Source organism: Exophiala aquamarina, assembly GCF_000709125.1.
Source record: "Exophiala aquamarina CBS 119918 chromosome Unknown aczIA-supercont1.5, whole genome shotgun sequence".
Taxonomy (NCBI): domain Eukaryota; kingdom Fungi; phylum Ascomycota; class Eurotiomycetes; order Chaetothyriales; family Herpotrichiellaceae; genus Exophiala; species Exophiala aquamarina.
The window spans coordinates 1712741-1728256 of record NW_013550583.1 but is presented as its reverse complement, the minus strand read 5'-3'; the positions used below and the strand labels follow the sequence as shown (position 1 = coordinate 1728256).

The window sequence follows — 15516 nt, the reverse complement described above, 5'->3', positions numbered from 1 at the left end:
CAACCTACTCTCTTGATTGATACGGGTTCTAGGGTTGACTATTACAGCATATCGCAGTTCCATTGGACCATCTTGGTCGAAGATGTTCCACAACTGATATGGCAGGCGTCCACTGCTCATCTACGGCTGGCCAGGCAGTTCTTCGTCTGTTGCATCAGGTTGTTTTTGTCGACCAAGCATCATCGTGACACTGACGGAAGCCTGCAGGAAGCCCGTTACAAAGAAATCTCACCTTTAGGTTTCATGGGCAACAATTCGACCATGACGGCCTAAACTAGACCTGATTTCAAGCAGCGCCGGGCACCTCGAACCATGAGAAGTTCTGACATGACATATCCGGTCTGAGGTGGCGTAAACTCTTCAACGACATTTGCTCCTTTGGGCTGCATCCTTGAAGAGGCCCGTCCACAAATGATCCTTGTTATTGCTCTATTTCTCCGGCTATCTTTATTATTAGGGTACATTTGTCTGATCTATCGGAGTTTTCGTCTTCGTCAATACTGATTGCTATTGCAAAGGCTTGAAGCATTGCGTTTGAGCTCTGAAGACAGCGAGATTGATTCGGCACCTTCTATCTGGTGGCTTTTCGCTTGATATCTTGGGCTTGCGTGGGAATCTAGCTGTCAAGATGGTCAGAACCCACAGCCTCAAGTTTTACATTACTGATTGCGTCGATTAGATCTCGACCCGGCAGCTGTATGGTGCAGACTTTGAATTCTTCAGGCGAACTGATCGGGGAGTTCATATGCCCTTGGGTCAAAATACTCACCTCCCAGAACATTATGATACTGCCAGTCATCTCAGCAATAGAACCACCCCCTCTTCAGAAGGAGAGAGCCGAACCGCTGGAGGCACAAGAAAGCGGGTTCCGGTTGCGGTATGTCGCATTTCCTTTCAATACAAGTGACTCATTTAATGATGGATATAGTGTGAGCGATGTCGAAAACGAAAGATCAAATGCAGTGGCAATGAGGGAGAAAATTCGAGTTGTATCAACTGCAAAAATGCAGGCTACGCTGACAATTGTCGCTTCCTACGGGTGAGTTCGAGCCACATTGTGGAGAGGCTGACCGATTAACGCTCTTAGGTCTCTTCGATGGAGACAGCACCCTTGGCTCTTCGTGCATGGCAGCAGCCAAATCACCGATATTCACCCTACCCACACCTTCATCATCGGATGACCTACATTCCAATGACTCCAAGATACAACCCACCAACACCAATGCAATATCCAACAGTACCAAGCAGTGTTGAATATGGCTCATATGCCGGTTCAGCTCAGAATATTGACTGGACAAGAGCCTCATATGTTGCTCAGTATCCGACCTACGGAGAAGAAGAGGAAACTAGCCCCTATTTAAGCCAGCCACCTCCATACATTCTTCCCCATACTGACCCGATGGCTTCACGCAACGGCTACTATGTGAATCCAAATGGAGTGCGACCACAGCCAGGTGCAATGTGGTCGGATCAGCAACAGACTCCGATTCAACAAAACACAAATCTGCCCACAACTACCTATGCACAATCTACTGAAGCTCCGCTACCTTTCCAATCCACTGGTGTGGCATCAAACCTCCCATCCGACAGAACCTTACCAGATCCAATCAGAGCGCCCAATTACCTGGCAGCAGCACAGCCTACCATGGACAATTTGACCATTCCGAATCAGAGTCAGCGAAACTCTAATGGCTGGAGCATCAGCGCTTCAACATCAACTACAAACATGACTTCTCAAGTCGAGATAGGAGCTGGCCGAGCCCAGGCCAGCGAACAGAGAAACACTCCATACCGGCTGCAAGAGCTTGCTTATGGCCACTTAGCACTGAACGAAGCACTCTCCAGTACACCCCTTTCAGAAGGGCTTCCCACCGGCATCGTCGAACCCCAACCTTCGGCCCCAGGATCAACGACCGAAGACCACCACTCCCAGCGACCTAGTCAGAGAATTCTTTCACAAGATAACTTGAGATCAGCTTCAGAAGCTCCCTCGGTGTCATACGGTTACACAAGTGCGATAACTGGGTGTACCTCGCAACTTAGGGGTACCTCAGGTCAAGTTTCCGCCGGGCTGTTATATTGCAGCACACAGCCCACGGTGTCACAACGAGAATCAGGCTCGGAAGACTGCAGTCCCGATTGTGCCAGTTGCCCTACAGACTCGACCAGATCTTCCATCACATCAATGAGTAATGCTTCTTCCGGATATTAAAAACCCTGGGTGAGAATCGAATCGAACTCACCTTGTCTCTTCTAGGATAGAACGTTGAGGAAGTCCTTGGCCCAATTCTGTATCATTCGACATGAGTACTCTTACACCTGCCATTCTCCTTTCCGTCTGGAACTACAGTCCCAAAAACAGACCCCGGCACATATCACTCCAATGCCTAAACCTAAAAAAACCAGAAAATCATCTGCACTAGGTCGAGGAACACAGAACTCGCCACAACGTCACATTGACCACACTCTTACTACCTACAACACGTTTAACTTTTTGTCTTTTCATTTCGGAGCTTCGTCGGGATGACGAAATATAGTCAAATTTCTTTCCCAATGGTCTTTTTCTTGTACCAACAAAATTCGCGATATTGGATGGTGTGAAGAGGAAGGCTTCCCGTTCCTTTCGAGGATCCTTAATACCACCCGGGAGGTCAGTTACATTCTTCTGTATGGTGTACTCCAACCATGGCACACGTGTTTGTGGCGCCGCTATTACTGATGCTTGAGTCCCAAGCACCATGCTGCTCAGGGATGAGATGAACAGGATTCTCGGCTATGTGGGCGGAGCTTGACTTCGATCATGGGCTCTTGGGAGTCATGAAAATTGCATGGCAAAACAGGTGGCCATCGGCTTTCTTTTCTATGGGTGGAAGCAAACAGCAGTAGTATCTAGGTAGTTAACATGTACCAAAATATCGACCTGGAAAAGGATCACGCCAGTGTTAGTAATTTGGCGATCGATAGGGATACAGACACGCTTTGCCGCGGAGGAGCAATCAATAGGGTGGGCACGCAGTCTTGGGCCCAGATTCAATTGGAATCAAACCGCACCTGATAAATCAGAATGCGGCATGAAGAATCGAGAAGTGATTGGACTCAGCGGAGTTGAGTGAGAGTATACCGAGGCAGAAGGCTTACGCACGATCAATTGCAAATTTCCTAGAACGTTCAATTCAATGCATTGTATCTCATGCGCCGGTAGTTGCCCCTTTCTCGACTTCGAGAGAAATTTTGGCCCTCCGTACACAATCGATGGTTGTTTATCGAAGGGTTCTTTGGTGTCTGCCTCTGTCTTGCTTGAGGTCTTCGCAGCTCAAAAGCATCTGCTCGGTGGAATTTCCTCCGTCTACCATTTCCACTTTTCAACCACGAGACCAGTAGGACCCTGGCCTCAAGAACCACTGCCATTCCCGCTCTTGGCCCACAAAGAACACACAATCACTACGCCGCTACCGCCATTATGGTCGTGACGCTTATTTCTTCTTGTCCTTGCTGGCGCCCTTCGTCTTGGCTGTACCTCTGAACTCCTTGGAACGATTCTTCCGCTGCTTGCGCTGTTGTCTGGAGGCCTTCTCGATCTTGGTAGCCTGGCCAACTCGGACCAATCTGTAGTGAGGTTCGAACTTCTTGAGAGCCTCAACCGAATCGTAGATCAGGGCGAAACCTGTTGATTTGCCGCCACCGTATTGTGTCCGCAGACCGAAGACGTTGATCTGATCCTTGTTTGACTTGTACACCTCGGCCAGTTTTGCGCGCAGATCGTCCTTGCTCACGTTGGCACGGTTGGGGTGGAGGACATCACTGTAAGAAGAATGCAACAGTCAGTAATTCTGGGTTTCTCGAGTATTTGTTGATTTTGCTGTACTGCGTTCGGTGGATAATTATGGGAAGCCTTACACAACGAATTGTTTGCGAGAGAGAAGTCGGTTGGTGATGAACTTGCGGGTTCGCACGGTAACCGCGGAATCGGCCATGATTGCGTAGGATTTGTCTGGTAAAGGACACGCAATCAAGAGAATGTGAGAGGTTGGAAGGTGACCTTTCGAAAGGAAGTGGTCGACTTGTAGATTGACTGCGCCTTGAAATTCGAGACTGCCAGGAGTGCGGAAGGTCGCTGCTTCCCGGCGAATTTTGGCTGTGGGCTTGGCACTTGTAACTCTTGGCACCACGTGATCGTAAGAGACGAATTTGGTTAGTGTGAGTTCTTCTTTGTTGTAGTTCTTCTCCAGTCCCACCTTGAGTAATCCAATCTCCACCACACCCTTCGTATTCGAAGACTTTCATTCCCGTTGAACCTGCTGTTGAATACTCCTTTAATGAGTCACTGGCTGCAAATTAGCTACTCGACTGCGTCCTGCGTTGTCTGCCAGATACTCAACGATGACCAGGCTCGTGTCAGCCATGGATATCTCGAGAGCAGAGTTGGAGCCTGTGGTAGTCAAATTTTATCGACAGTACATGCAGCAAATCAACGACGTGACTTATCCATCAGGCTCACTGTTGGTTAATCCAGATGTGCAGGACTGCATCTACCGCTATTTCTTTGACTCTTCGCGAAACAAATATCTACCTCCACCAAAGTATCAAGCAAGGATTCTCAAGCATATCATCTCGGATATTGAGAAAGCATGCAAAAATCCTGAAGAAGATGTAGGCTGACTCCAACTTGCTCATTCATCCATTCTGCCACTACCTTAAAACATCTGCTTGACCCATAGCTTCGTTGCCCTAACATCTAACCTCTTCACAGCAAGTTTCTGATCTATTAATGGAACACATGGGCATTCTTTCAGCAATCCCCCAGCAGCAGCCATTTGAAGATGCACAGCAAGCACAAGTTCACAGCTATTTTCCACCCCTTCCGCTGGATCAAGTTGGAGTACGACCGATACTAATTAAAGAAGCCCAAAATCTACTCTCCAGAGGCAACAATGTTGGACTTCGCACATGGGAAGCTGCCCAGCACCTTGCATGGTATCTTATGATGGAGCGACCAGATCTAGTCAAGAAGAAGAACGTCCTGGAACTGGGCGCTGGGACAGGCTTCCTCTCCCTCCTTTGTGCCGGTGAACTTGATGCCAGGCATGTCCTAGCCACGGATGGTCTCGCACATGTTTGCGAAAGCCTTCAGACAAATGCTGATCTCAATAAAGCCAACGACACCTTACATGGTCACAATCCTCCACAAGTGCAGCAACTGGATTGGACCGACCAGTCGGAGCTTGAACAAGTTCTCCGAGATGCTCGAAAAGACTGCATTCGTTATGACTTGGTGATTGGTGCAGATATCACCTACCATCCTGATATTCTCAGGCCTCTAGCCGAACTTCTCAAGACATTGAGTGATGTTAATCCAGGACTCCAGATTCTGATCTCGTCTACAATCCGGAATGTGCACACATTTTCCCAGTTCACAGCAATCTGTCAGGAAGATCTTGGTTTTCGTATAACCGATGTGAAATGTATCATACCAGAGGGACTACGTTACTCTGGTTTCTTCCACTCGGTAGCGACAGAGATCAAGATAGTGCGCCTAAAACGGTGAACCCTAACTTTGATAAGCGCACACACCTCACCAAGTCTAGTGGTGGGACTTGATCAGTCGTCGACCAGAAGAATATGTTGGATCGCAGGATTCAAGTCCGCGACATTGAACCGAAGGTTTGTACACCAAACAAAATTCACAGTGAAGCATTGCCGCGGGAGTTCGCCATTAGTGTTGTTCATTTGAAATACTGAGAGAGACAATACTGAATTGGGCACGTTTCTGCACTTGGTCGGAAAACTCTTTTGCGGCCTGGCCTAAATGCCCAGAAGACCAACCTGGTTGCAAGGCCGTGGAAAAGGAGGCTACTGTTTGTGCGGTTCAAAATCACGATAGGCTTGACACAAACACACTTGCTGACGGGAAGGCTCCTTTCAATGCTGTGAAGTCTTTCAGATACTCTGGGGAATCCGACGGTGTAGTATACTCGTAAGGTAAGCACGCAGCCGACATTGAGTGGTTTTGCCTCAGCCGAGATTTAATTCCGCGAGAACAAAGCTTCAACCTAATCGCCCTGACCTTGCTTTGAGAATGCCTGCTCGGTGGCCCTTGTTCCTTTCTCTCAAATGCAATGTTGACTGGCACTTTTTTCCGCCGCTTTACTTGCCGCTATTGGGAAGACTGATGAGCCATCGGCCTTTGTTGGTGCCAACTCCATGCCGACATTTATCTCCTATGCATCTCAACGGAACGCAGGAGCAATGCCCAGCGGTTTGCTTCTGCCACATGGAATAACTGCGAATTTCTGTTCATCCCATTTTTCTCATTTCTAGACAGCCCACGCTGGAGCCACAGCTTCATGTACATCCTCAGACTGATGCATGGATTAGTGCACTGATTTACTCTCAGCGCTTCAAGCTACTGACATAGAACCTAGCAGCAGGGTTGAGAATAGAGGTCATCGCATGCAATCATCGGCTAGAACTGAACTGCTCTGGCATGGGGCAAATGCTATGTATGATAGCTATCGCTCTCTTCACGAAGCGTACAATGTTGGGCGTCCATCAACTCAGTTTTCCGTCGGAAATCAGTCGCAAGTTCTTATCGATACTTTGAACAGCCCTGATGATGTTAATCAAGTCTTACGCCACCTCAATACCGCCGACAAGGATCTCAAAAACTTTGTTCAGCGCTGCAGGAGTTTCTCAGTCTTGATACAAGCTAAACTCAAACCACTTCGGCTAGGTGTCTCGCAAGGCGAAAAGTACAAACGACATGAGACTATGCATTCATGTCAATGAGATTACAGAACTGGGTCGAAACAAATTGTTCAGGAGCAGGTTACAGACAGAGAAAACAAATTCGGTCCATACAAGAGTCTTTCAACTTTCTGCTGGAATGCTAGAGTTGTATGATACTTGAGGAGAGGATTTCCGCCCGTTGTGGATATTAGACGTTTTGTTAATACATCACACTGCTTCAGACCTCTTCCTTTACAACGTAATAGGAACTTCAAATTTGAAAGTCATCTACACTCGCTAATCTAGACACAGGAAAGCTGATGATGATATCACTGATTAAAGCGTGGAACATGGACCTGGAATGTCGACCGAACATGACCTACCTTTCCAGCTTTGTCCGGGAATCATGCCAAAGGCTCAAGTGGGTCTGAAACTGTTGAGGTTCCTGTCTTCTTCAAAAAGGGTCTGGTTCATGTCTTCTCAAAGGGAATTGGAGGTTAGAAAACATAGTGGTTTGAGAATATTTCTACACTCGCATGGAATGCTGAATGCTAATTACCTCTGGATTTCATGGGCCTAGTAGGATGTGCTGGGGAGGGGAATTATTTCGACTATGAGCTTGACAATTATCTTGATAAAAAGGCTGCCAACAGGAAGCAATTGACGCAGGGCTTCAGTGAATACAGCACAGAAAGGCGAAAGACACGGTAGCGCTGTCCATCAAATTGATCAGAATCGGCTCAAACCCAAGCTCAACCTCCTTTCTACCTTCCTCCAGATCTTGCTTCCAGGAACACCTTTCTCGGGACATTTCTACTCTGCAGCCTCATCGGAGATCACTTACGAACCGCGGGGCAACAAGCATACAGAAGATCCTAAGACGTAGAGAAAGATCGAATGCCAGTGAGATTATTGCTTTTCGATGGGACCGTGTCAAGGGACTTTGTCCAATGATTACAACTCAACTAAGACAAAGAAGGAGGTAGCCCCTGTGGCGGCGATTTGGTATTCATTGCCCAAACAAGAATGAGGCCTTTACTCGACGCGCTGCTTGAGCCCTCTCACGGAGTCTCGGCGGGGTCTGATGGGCTCTGAAGGATCTGGTAATGATCCCCGACCAGTGCCAGACCCTTCTTGTCCGATCAGCGAAGCCCTTCCGAGGATAGACTCTCTATGTATCAGAACGAGAAGCATGGCCATGGCCTCTTTTCGAAAGGCACATCCTCCAATTCCGCCAGCTGCGAGCTGAAGAGTGTCTCTGTCCTCCCTTCGCGCTGTCTCCTTTGACACTTGTGAATTGAATTTATGCAAGACGAGATTCTCCTAGTCGAAGCGCCCGCCGTTGTGTTTTGGGACTTGAAGATCATCCAGAATCAACCAAGATAACGGTAAGATAACCCAGTGAAAACATGCAAATCTTCGTATAATTGCAATGCGGAGAAGATCACAGTGGATGTCTATATATCCATTTCAAAGCCCACCGAGTTCAAGAAAAGGAATAAAAGAATGAATAATTCTTAAGTGCCTTGCGCAATTTCCAAGTAGAGTATGTATTATAGTGCCCTTCATATCTGGGACGTTCTGCACGATTTAGCCCCGATCAGCGGTTATATGCGCCATGCTATGCAACATCAGTCATGCCTATATATAGTCCAACTTATCGTTTGGGGTATCCTCCGCCGAGTCTGAAATTAGTGAATAGCATTAGACGTTATATGTACAGTAAAGAGGAAGAATAGACACTCAGGGGGTATCTTGAACGGACGCAAGAAAACAAATCATTCCTCCAAGATCTCTTGAAGACCTTGTGCATCCACCATGTTGACTTGCACTTCGGTTGTAGGCGCATTGCGAGTTGCTTTGAAGCCAGGTATCGAGCCAGGTTGGTTGATGCCTGGTGCTCTGCCGCCAAAGAATGGCAAGGGTTCGATTGGTACTGGCGGTCGTGCTTGAGCCTGAGCACGTAGATCTCCGCTTGATTTGACAGGAGTGATGCCCCATTTGCTTCGAACCCAACCACCAACTAAACGAGTGATTCCGCCCGATGCGGGGGATGATTCTGTTTGCACTGGGCTAGATAAGGCTGCAAGGCCACTCAGAGCTTCAATGCTCAAGCTTGTACCTTTGCAAGGCGTCGCTGTAGTTGGTATCGTCGAGTCGGATGGGAGACGCGCTTTCGAGCTGAACGATCTCGTTGAGCTGAGAGCAGTGAATTCTGTGACAGTGGCCAGGGGCTGTGCACTGGCGTATGTCCGTGTCGCGGAAGGAGACCTGGTAAAATAAGCCCGGTTTCCTTTCAGCAGGCTTGATGATTGGGAAGTGGATGTTGTAGGACGCTTCGCGATATGAATGTCCATCCCCGAAATCGATACAAGTGAATCATGAGAACCCCTCCGTCGAAGTGAAGGCTGGGTTGCAATATCAAGAACGTTGTGGAAGTTGTAGGCATTGGAGGAGTCTTCTGATTCGGTTGTATGATGTGGCTCTGCTGATTCCAGGAGTTCTGAAGGTGCGACAGGAGTGATGGTCAAACTCTCCGAGGATGCTTGTATCCCAGGGGAGTCTGGTGGCCTGGGTTCGGAAATGATGGGAATCCGTTTCGGCGTATTCAACATCTGAGAAGGCTTTGGTGTAAGGTCACGGGAATGATTGTTGGCGGAGTCCAATTCCTCTTCAATTTGGTCCAGTCGCTCTTCGACTGGCTCTGTTTGCACAGGTTCCAAGTCGTCGAAGACATCAGCTACCGAGTCTTCCTCTCCGAGCGCAACATTCTCATTTTCATCAACAGCTTTCTTATAACTGATGTGGTGAAATATAGACTCAGAGTGACCAGCAGCAGATTCAGGACTTGTAGGTCTCGAAGAGTCTTCACCAGCCTCCAGGCGGTCAAATATGGTGCTGCTTCGCTCATAATATGATCTTGGAGAGCCTGGAAAGCTTGACAGTTGAGACGTACCGGTAGCAGCCGACTGCGCAGACCACCGGTTACGCCTGGCCTGAGGTTGATGTAGGGCAATTGGAAGGATAGGGCTCGAAACAAAGCGGTGAGGGCCAGCGGTAGGCGTTGATGGAGCAGAGGAGTCAGGAGGAGACGGTAGCACGCTAGGACCCATGATTGCGCGCTTGCGGGAAGACCGGCGGACAGTGGGAATTCGATCCTTCTTACCTGCAATCTTGGCATGATAGTGGTGGTGCACATGAACTTCTTGTTGTACTTGCTTCATCGCTGAAGGCCAGTTGAGGTGTTCACTGAGAGGGCGTGAACTGACACCATCTCGGCCAGGAATATCAAAGTCGATAGGCTGATGCGAAAGAATCTGTTCACGTAGATTTTGGACTTCGTCATTGGATGTTTGCAAGAGCTCGCGTAACTCAGCAATGCCGGCTTGGAGGTTGGCATTGTCCTGGAGGATGTCTCGAACAAAGTGGCTGACGACGTTGGAACCTGATGCTTGCCCCTTGAGGCCTTGAAGAGCAGCCGCTCCCTTGAGCCTGCCCTCTGCCCCACCCAGTTCTCTTTCCAAGACTCGCTCTCTTTCCAGTCGGGCAATAACTTCTTCATGACGCTCTTTGTCCTGTTTAGCCTCCCATTCGATCTTCTGCACCTCATTTTCAAGTTGGCGAACCTTCAGCTCACTCTCTTTCCATCTCATTATGGTGCTCTTTGTTTCCTCATTGGAATCATCAACCTTGCGGGAGAGTGCCATACGGTCTCTTTCCATGTCCAGCATTTGCAATTCGAGTTCTTCGGTGCGGCGGGTGAGAAAATTCAACCTTTGAACTTCAATCTCACAGTCCCGAAGAAGCAGCTCAAGGCCTCTGACGTGTTCGTCGCTCTCTTTAATCGACGAGTTTGCATTTTCAAGTTGGATAAGGAGTTCGCGGTTCTCTTCGACGATCTTTTCGTTCTTTGTTTGAAGGATGGTGCGCTCCTGCTCAAGGTCATCGATATACTGGGTGAGTCGTTCATGTTCGCGCTGAGAATCGCCGACGTAGGATTCATGGCGAGTGAGCAGAGCCTGAAGAGCAAAAGTCAGCCCCCCGCCTACTTCCTTCTTGTCAAACGCCAGCACACAAGGCATTGTTGGCACAGAAACCTCCATTTGAGGTGGTGGCTTTGGAGAGATCGATGTATAGCAACGATGAAGGAAGGGCCATGTAACAGGTCAAGGAAAGAGTTCTTGGTCATTTCATCATGAAGCAAGAGCAGCGACCAGACCACATCCTCGAGATTGCGAACACTTCAGTGAGGGAAAGCACATACCTGACCGAGTCTGGCTGCAGTCTCGAGGTCTCGCTCGATGCCGCCAAGAACGGTGTTGTTGTTCTCGAGATAAACGCATTCTGGTCTGCCACAGCAACACAGTAATTTCGCATCAGGATCTGACGGGTGGGTGTCATTGGCTCGAGTCATGATGGCGTCGAGGTCATCGGGAATGTGGTCCAGGCGCGCGTCGATGCTTGGAGAGGTGGGGATATCATTGTTTGTATGGCAGAAGGACTTGAATCGGTGGGAGGTGGTGTTGAACGGCGCAGACATGACAAGGACATTTCGGTAAGAGGCGTCAGATATAATGAATGGCTATGAGATGTCGACAGAGATAGGACGAGGGGGTGGCTTCGGTGAGGTTGAGATGGTACAATTGGGTGACAGACAATGTCGCCGTTGCCGGTTGGGGTGCTGCGCGACTCGGTGTCGGATAATCTTGGGCCCCGGCGGTGCCAAGAACTCGGGAGATGCAACGAATCTTGCTTTCTGGGATAGACCCTGGTGACACCATGCCACCATGCTGCATGCTGGTGGATGTGGTCAGTGGTCACTCTGTTGCCAATACTGGGCGAACCTTCGATCGCGATCTCCCACTGATTGGCCCAGCCCCACCCACTGTTTGGGCCTCTCAAACGGTCACCTTGGGTGGAGGCCCACCCATACTTGACTGACACTTTCACTATTGACGTCTACCGTTGGACCGTTGTACTGTAAACAAGCAAAATAATCAAGCGTGCCCACTAACATCTACGTTTTGTTTGCTCTCGAGGAAGTTAATGATGGAGGAGATCTTGTGACCCTGTGGCAAAATCGTCCAACGAATGATCCACCGAATCCTCATCTCTCTAGTGATCTGTGCTTCTAAACACTTTCATTCGGGTTGCTGCTCCGTGATGCCACCTCTTCGTCGAGCTAAAGCCCTGCGCACTGCCTCCCTGACTTCAGGATTCTTCCGTAATGCGCCCGTGAGCAGTGAATCCTTCATCCCCGATTTTAGGATCTCGGTTTTCTCCTGATGACCCTGGAATGGGCTCAGACCCAGTTGCAGTAGGGACCCTGACTCGGTATCCAGCCGACTTGCCACTTGTGCAAGGTGGGCCACCTGCTGCTGCATTTGTAGGTCTTTGGCTGCTTGATCCCGTGCTGATGGAGGTGCGAGCTGCGAGATAAATATATTGAGGGACATTGAAAGTCGCCGTGCCAATTCTAGTATCTGAAACGGCAGCAGATGTGGTGGAAATAATTGTGGGAAACACTTCCTAGCCAACGATGCCCAAAGCAAGACTAATCTTGGAGGCTCCCACGAATGAGTCAGGAAATATAACTCTAGGAATGCCATGCATGCCACAGCGAAATACCTCCAAAGCTGGCCCCATTTGGGCAACCAGAAGTAGTTCAATACAAACAGCGACGTGGCACTAACCACATATTCTGGAATCTTAGAGCGGAGACCAATATAGACATAATCTCGAACAGTTCTCAGTCCAGGATGTTGCACCTGCACGATCGTTGGTCCGAATCGATCATAGGCAAAGCGTTTAATGGGATCCAGAATTGTATCATGTGCCAGCTTGAACTGCATGAACACCGCGTCGGCTCCAGGGAATGACTGGCCGTTTTCATGCAACTTGTCCGGATGGTATTTTGCAGCCAGTCGCCGGAAACGACTCCGAACCTCTCTGTCTGTTGACCACGGTGTCACCCCGAGGATCGTATAGAAATCTGCTGATAGCTTGATGTCATAAAGAGCCTGTGTGAGAGTGTAGATTAAATACAGGCTCAGCACGAGAGTGCGTATTCGTCGATTGTGGTAGGCATAGAGAGGCTCGCCAGGCTGGGGGCGTCGTTGCCCGGCTCGGATGGTGAGGCGATAGTAGAACGACTGGAGAATGGCACTTGCATACTAAGTCCTCATTGTTAGTCGTTGGTCTCGCGAGTGCTCAGGAATACAGCACATACGTTGGGAAGAAATGCCCATCCGACGAGGGAGAACGCTTGGGTGGCAAACCCGTCGGCCATGTTGGGAAAGGAGAATGAAACAATATGGAAATTCAACACCCGGCCCCCATTGTTTGCATGGAGCTTGAACTGACTGACTCGCCTGCGCCTGCGCAGGTGCACGGAAACAGTGAAATCTGGCCAGAAATCTGAGGCGCGTCAGTCCTGCCGGCGACGTGATACTGATCCCTGGAGATGAAACTCTGCCGTCTGACGCCAACCCTCCCACCACTTGCCCACTAAAGGTCTCTTGTCAGGCAAAATCTATCAGCCGGAAGAACACTTCACCCCGGATAGCTCAGCGGAGTATTAACCTCTTTATTGGTTAAGATAGCACCCAGACTTCTACTCGAGATCATCTGCAGGCAGTTGCACATTTCACTGATCATTGCCGAGGATAAAATAAACAAAAATTTATCTTTGGTGGTTAAAGACATTAGAATTCCAATAGAGGCACTGCCCCGAATCTTCCCAAATGCCCACCCTCATTTACTCCATGGAATCTATGAAATCTGCTCGATATTGCAGACACGTAATTGGCTGAGTGGGATCGCAGTTCTTCGTCAGAGCACAGATCGTGCTCCTACTCGTAAATACCAGTTGAAGAGTCTTGGACGGCCATCGCGCAATGGCCCGCAGACGTAGTACAGCAGCGACCGTGCAGCCTGATGTCTTTTGACACAAATGTTGTTCACTTCAGTCAAGATCATGTTGCTGACCCAAATGGTGCTGCTTCGACCACGTGAGGATGTCCTCCAGTACTATTCTCTAATGCGACGCATTTCTAGAGTCAGACCTTTAGAAACTCCCAAGCTATGCCGTCAGAAGCACTGCCATTGTTGGATGTCACCAAGCTTTCCACTTCATTCGCCACCTCCATCCTCACAAACGAGAGTCTCTCCCGAAAAGTTGTGAGTAAAACATAAGCGATATAATCCTCTCCCTCAACTGGGCGAATAGTGAAGTACTCATGTTGGCGGTGATGCGGAACCGAGCAGCGTAGATCAGCTTTTTGACCCCCAGAGTGACCTAGGTAATTTCCTGACGCCATGTTCTTGAAGCCGAGCCAGTAATCCTTTTCGACGCAATTCCAATGTGAGCTACAGCCGTCCTCGTGGCCTAGTACAAGTCTCCCGTCAAATAGTTTGAGAAAGCGTCCACACGCGACGGAACGTATGAAAAAGGTATTTCCAGGTGCAGGTGCCGTAGGGATTCTCAACTCGGCATTGCCAACGGCGTCGAAACTATCAGTGATTGTTTCGGGTGGTGTTATGCCTGTGCAAACGGTTGAATCATCAGGTTCGGGACTTGGACATTCGAGGGCCATGTCCTTGGCAAGGTCCATAATGGCGTGCTGCCTCGGAAGTTTTTAAGAGTAGGGTGTGGCAATATCAGCAAAGAGTAGCTGATCCGATATTTCTCGTGACTATCAGGCTCCTGTCCGCACTAAACGTTTGCGATTGTTAGACGTCGACTGAGACCTCCATGAAACGGATGTGCTAAGAAATAATAGTTACGACGTCTTCAATGCAGGGGTCACTCTATGCAGCTCTTGGACCCATCCTTGGCAACTTGCACACGTAAACGAGTCAATGAGGATGATGATTTAGATCTCTTTTTCTTGCCACTCTATAGTCTCAGTTCTAGTTCATATAGAAATTTACTAGGCAATTGATACCCAGGAGTCTCTTTTCCAAGATTGACAAGCATTCCAGACGCTGAAGTAGTGGCGCTTTTATCGATCGATAAAGGAGCCGTTCTCGCCAACGCTACCGAGTCTTAAGTATCTAAAGTACGTTAGCGCGTCACGTGGCCTGAGAGCCAGTACGCGCGAGTCGAGTATTAGCGCAAACAGCAGCAGAAAGAATTCAGCTTGATAGGGAGTAGGCTATCTGCCTTGGACAATCCTGAAACGAAAAAGCACAGAGGAAAAAGGAAGAGAACCGTCTACACAAGCCGTATGCTGTCTCCCGGCCTTATCGTACATGATACTTACAGTACAGCCTAGAGACCCCATCTCCTCGGCGAGGCTGAAATTGTGTTCAAGACGGTAAACTTCAACGGCGCCCAACAATCGCATTGCACAAGCCTTCGTCTTTCTTGTTTTCTTATCATCATGGTGACCTGATTTTCATCCTTGCCAGATATCTGGGACTTCTTCATATACCTCCTAACCCCCGACAATTTCATTGGCACCACACAAGGACTTGCACATCTATGCCAGGGAAGTTTCTTAGATGCTTGTCTCAGGTTCCGATATGTGGTATCCCGCAAGTTCAATCTTACCAAAGCAAAGGCATGCTGGCAACGTGATGGGGACGAATCGAGGCAAGACGATAGTCTGCTCAAAAAGGATGAACAAATACCCGGGCGTTTGGAGGCAAGCGCATGCTCTCGTGCTCGCTTGCACGTCGCTCAGACGATTGTGAAAAGCTGCAGCTGGTTCACGGCTATCCGGTATTCGTGTACTGTCGTTGCTGAAATAGTTGGACCAAATCCACAAGAACTGTGCTGAATATTTT

At 48.9% G+C, this 15516-nt stretch overlaps 6 protein-coding genes across 6 annotated transcripts; 2 read left to right on the top strand and 4 right to left on the bottom strand.

Moving 5' to 3' along the window:
- Positions 1 to 679: 679 nt before the first annotated feature.
- Positions 680 to 2212, top strand: A1O9_07285 (uncharacterized protein; the record flags this gene model as incomplete). Its single annotated transcript, XM_013404231.1, has 3 exons — positions 680 to 877; positions 929 to 1039; positions 1088 to 2212. Exons 1-3 carry the CDS (start codon positions 746 to 748, stop codon positions 2210 to 2212), a joined length of 1368 nt encoding a protein of 455 aa, XP_013259685.1. The 5' UTR covers positions 680 to 745.
- A 1261-nt stretch (positions 2213 to 3473) lies between these two features.
- On the bottom strand, positions 3474 to 3974 carry A1O9_07284 (small subunit ribosomal protein S24e; the record flags this gene model as incomplete). The annotated part of the gene is made up of 2 exons (XM_013404230.1): positions 3474 to 3801; positions 3898 to 3974. 2 exons carry the CDS (start codon positions 3972 to 3974, stop codon positions 3474 to 3476), a joined length of 405 nt encoding a protein of 134 aa, XP_013259684.1.
- Positions 3975 to 4401: 427 nt separating this feature from the next.
- On the top strand, positions 4402 to 5545 carry A1O9_07283 (uncharacterized protein; the record flags this gene model as incomplete). The annotated part of the gene is made up of 2 exons (XM_013404229.1): positions 4402 to 4650; positions 4751 to 5545. 2 exons carry the CDS (start codon positions 4402 to 4404, stop codon positions 5543 to 5545), a joined length of 1044 nt encoding a protein of 347 aa, XP_013259683.1.
- A 2959-nt stretch (positions 5546 to 8504) lies between these two features.
- A1O9_07282 (uncharacterized protein) lies at positions 8505 to 10808 on the bottom strand (the record flags this gene model as incomplete). Its single annotated transcript, XM_013404228.1, has 1 exon — positions 8505 to 10808. The coding sequence occupies one exon, from the start codon at positions 10806 to 10808 to the stop codon at positions 8505 to 8507; it is 2304 nt and encodes a 767-aa protein (XP_013259682.1).
- A 1059-nt stretch (positions 10809 to 11867) lies between these two features.
- A1O9_07281 (uncharacterized protein) lies at positions 11868 to 13015 on the bottom strand (the record flags this gene model as incomplete). The annotated part of the gene is made up of 2 exons (XM_013404227.1): positions 11868 to 12899; positions 12956 to 13015. The coding sequence occupies 2 exons, from the start codon at positions 13013 to 13015 to the stop codon at positions 11868 to 11870; spliced, it is 1092 nt and encodes a 363-aa protein (XP_013259681.1).
- Positions 13016 to 13784: 769 nt separating this feature from the next.
- On the bottom strand, positions 13785 to 14339 carry A1O9_07280 (uncharacterized protein; the record flags this gene model as incomplete). The annotated part of the gene is made up of 1 exon (XM_013404226.1): positions 13785 to 14339. The coding sequence occupies one exon, from the start codon at positions 14337 to 14339 to the stop codon at positions 13785 to 13787; it is 555 nt and encodes a 184-aa protein (XP_013259680.1).
- Between the last annotated feature and the right edge of the window lie 1177 nt (positions 14340 to 15516).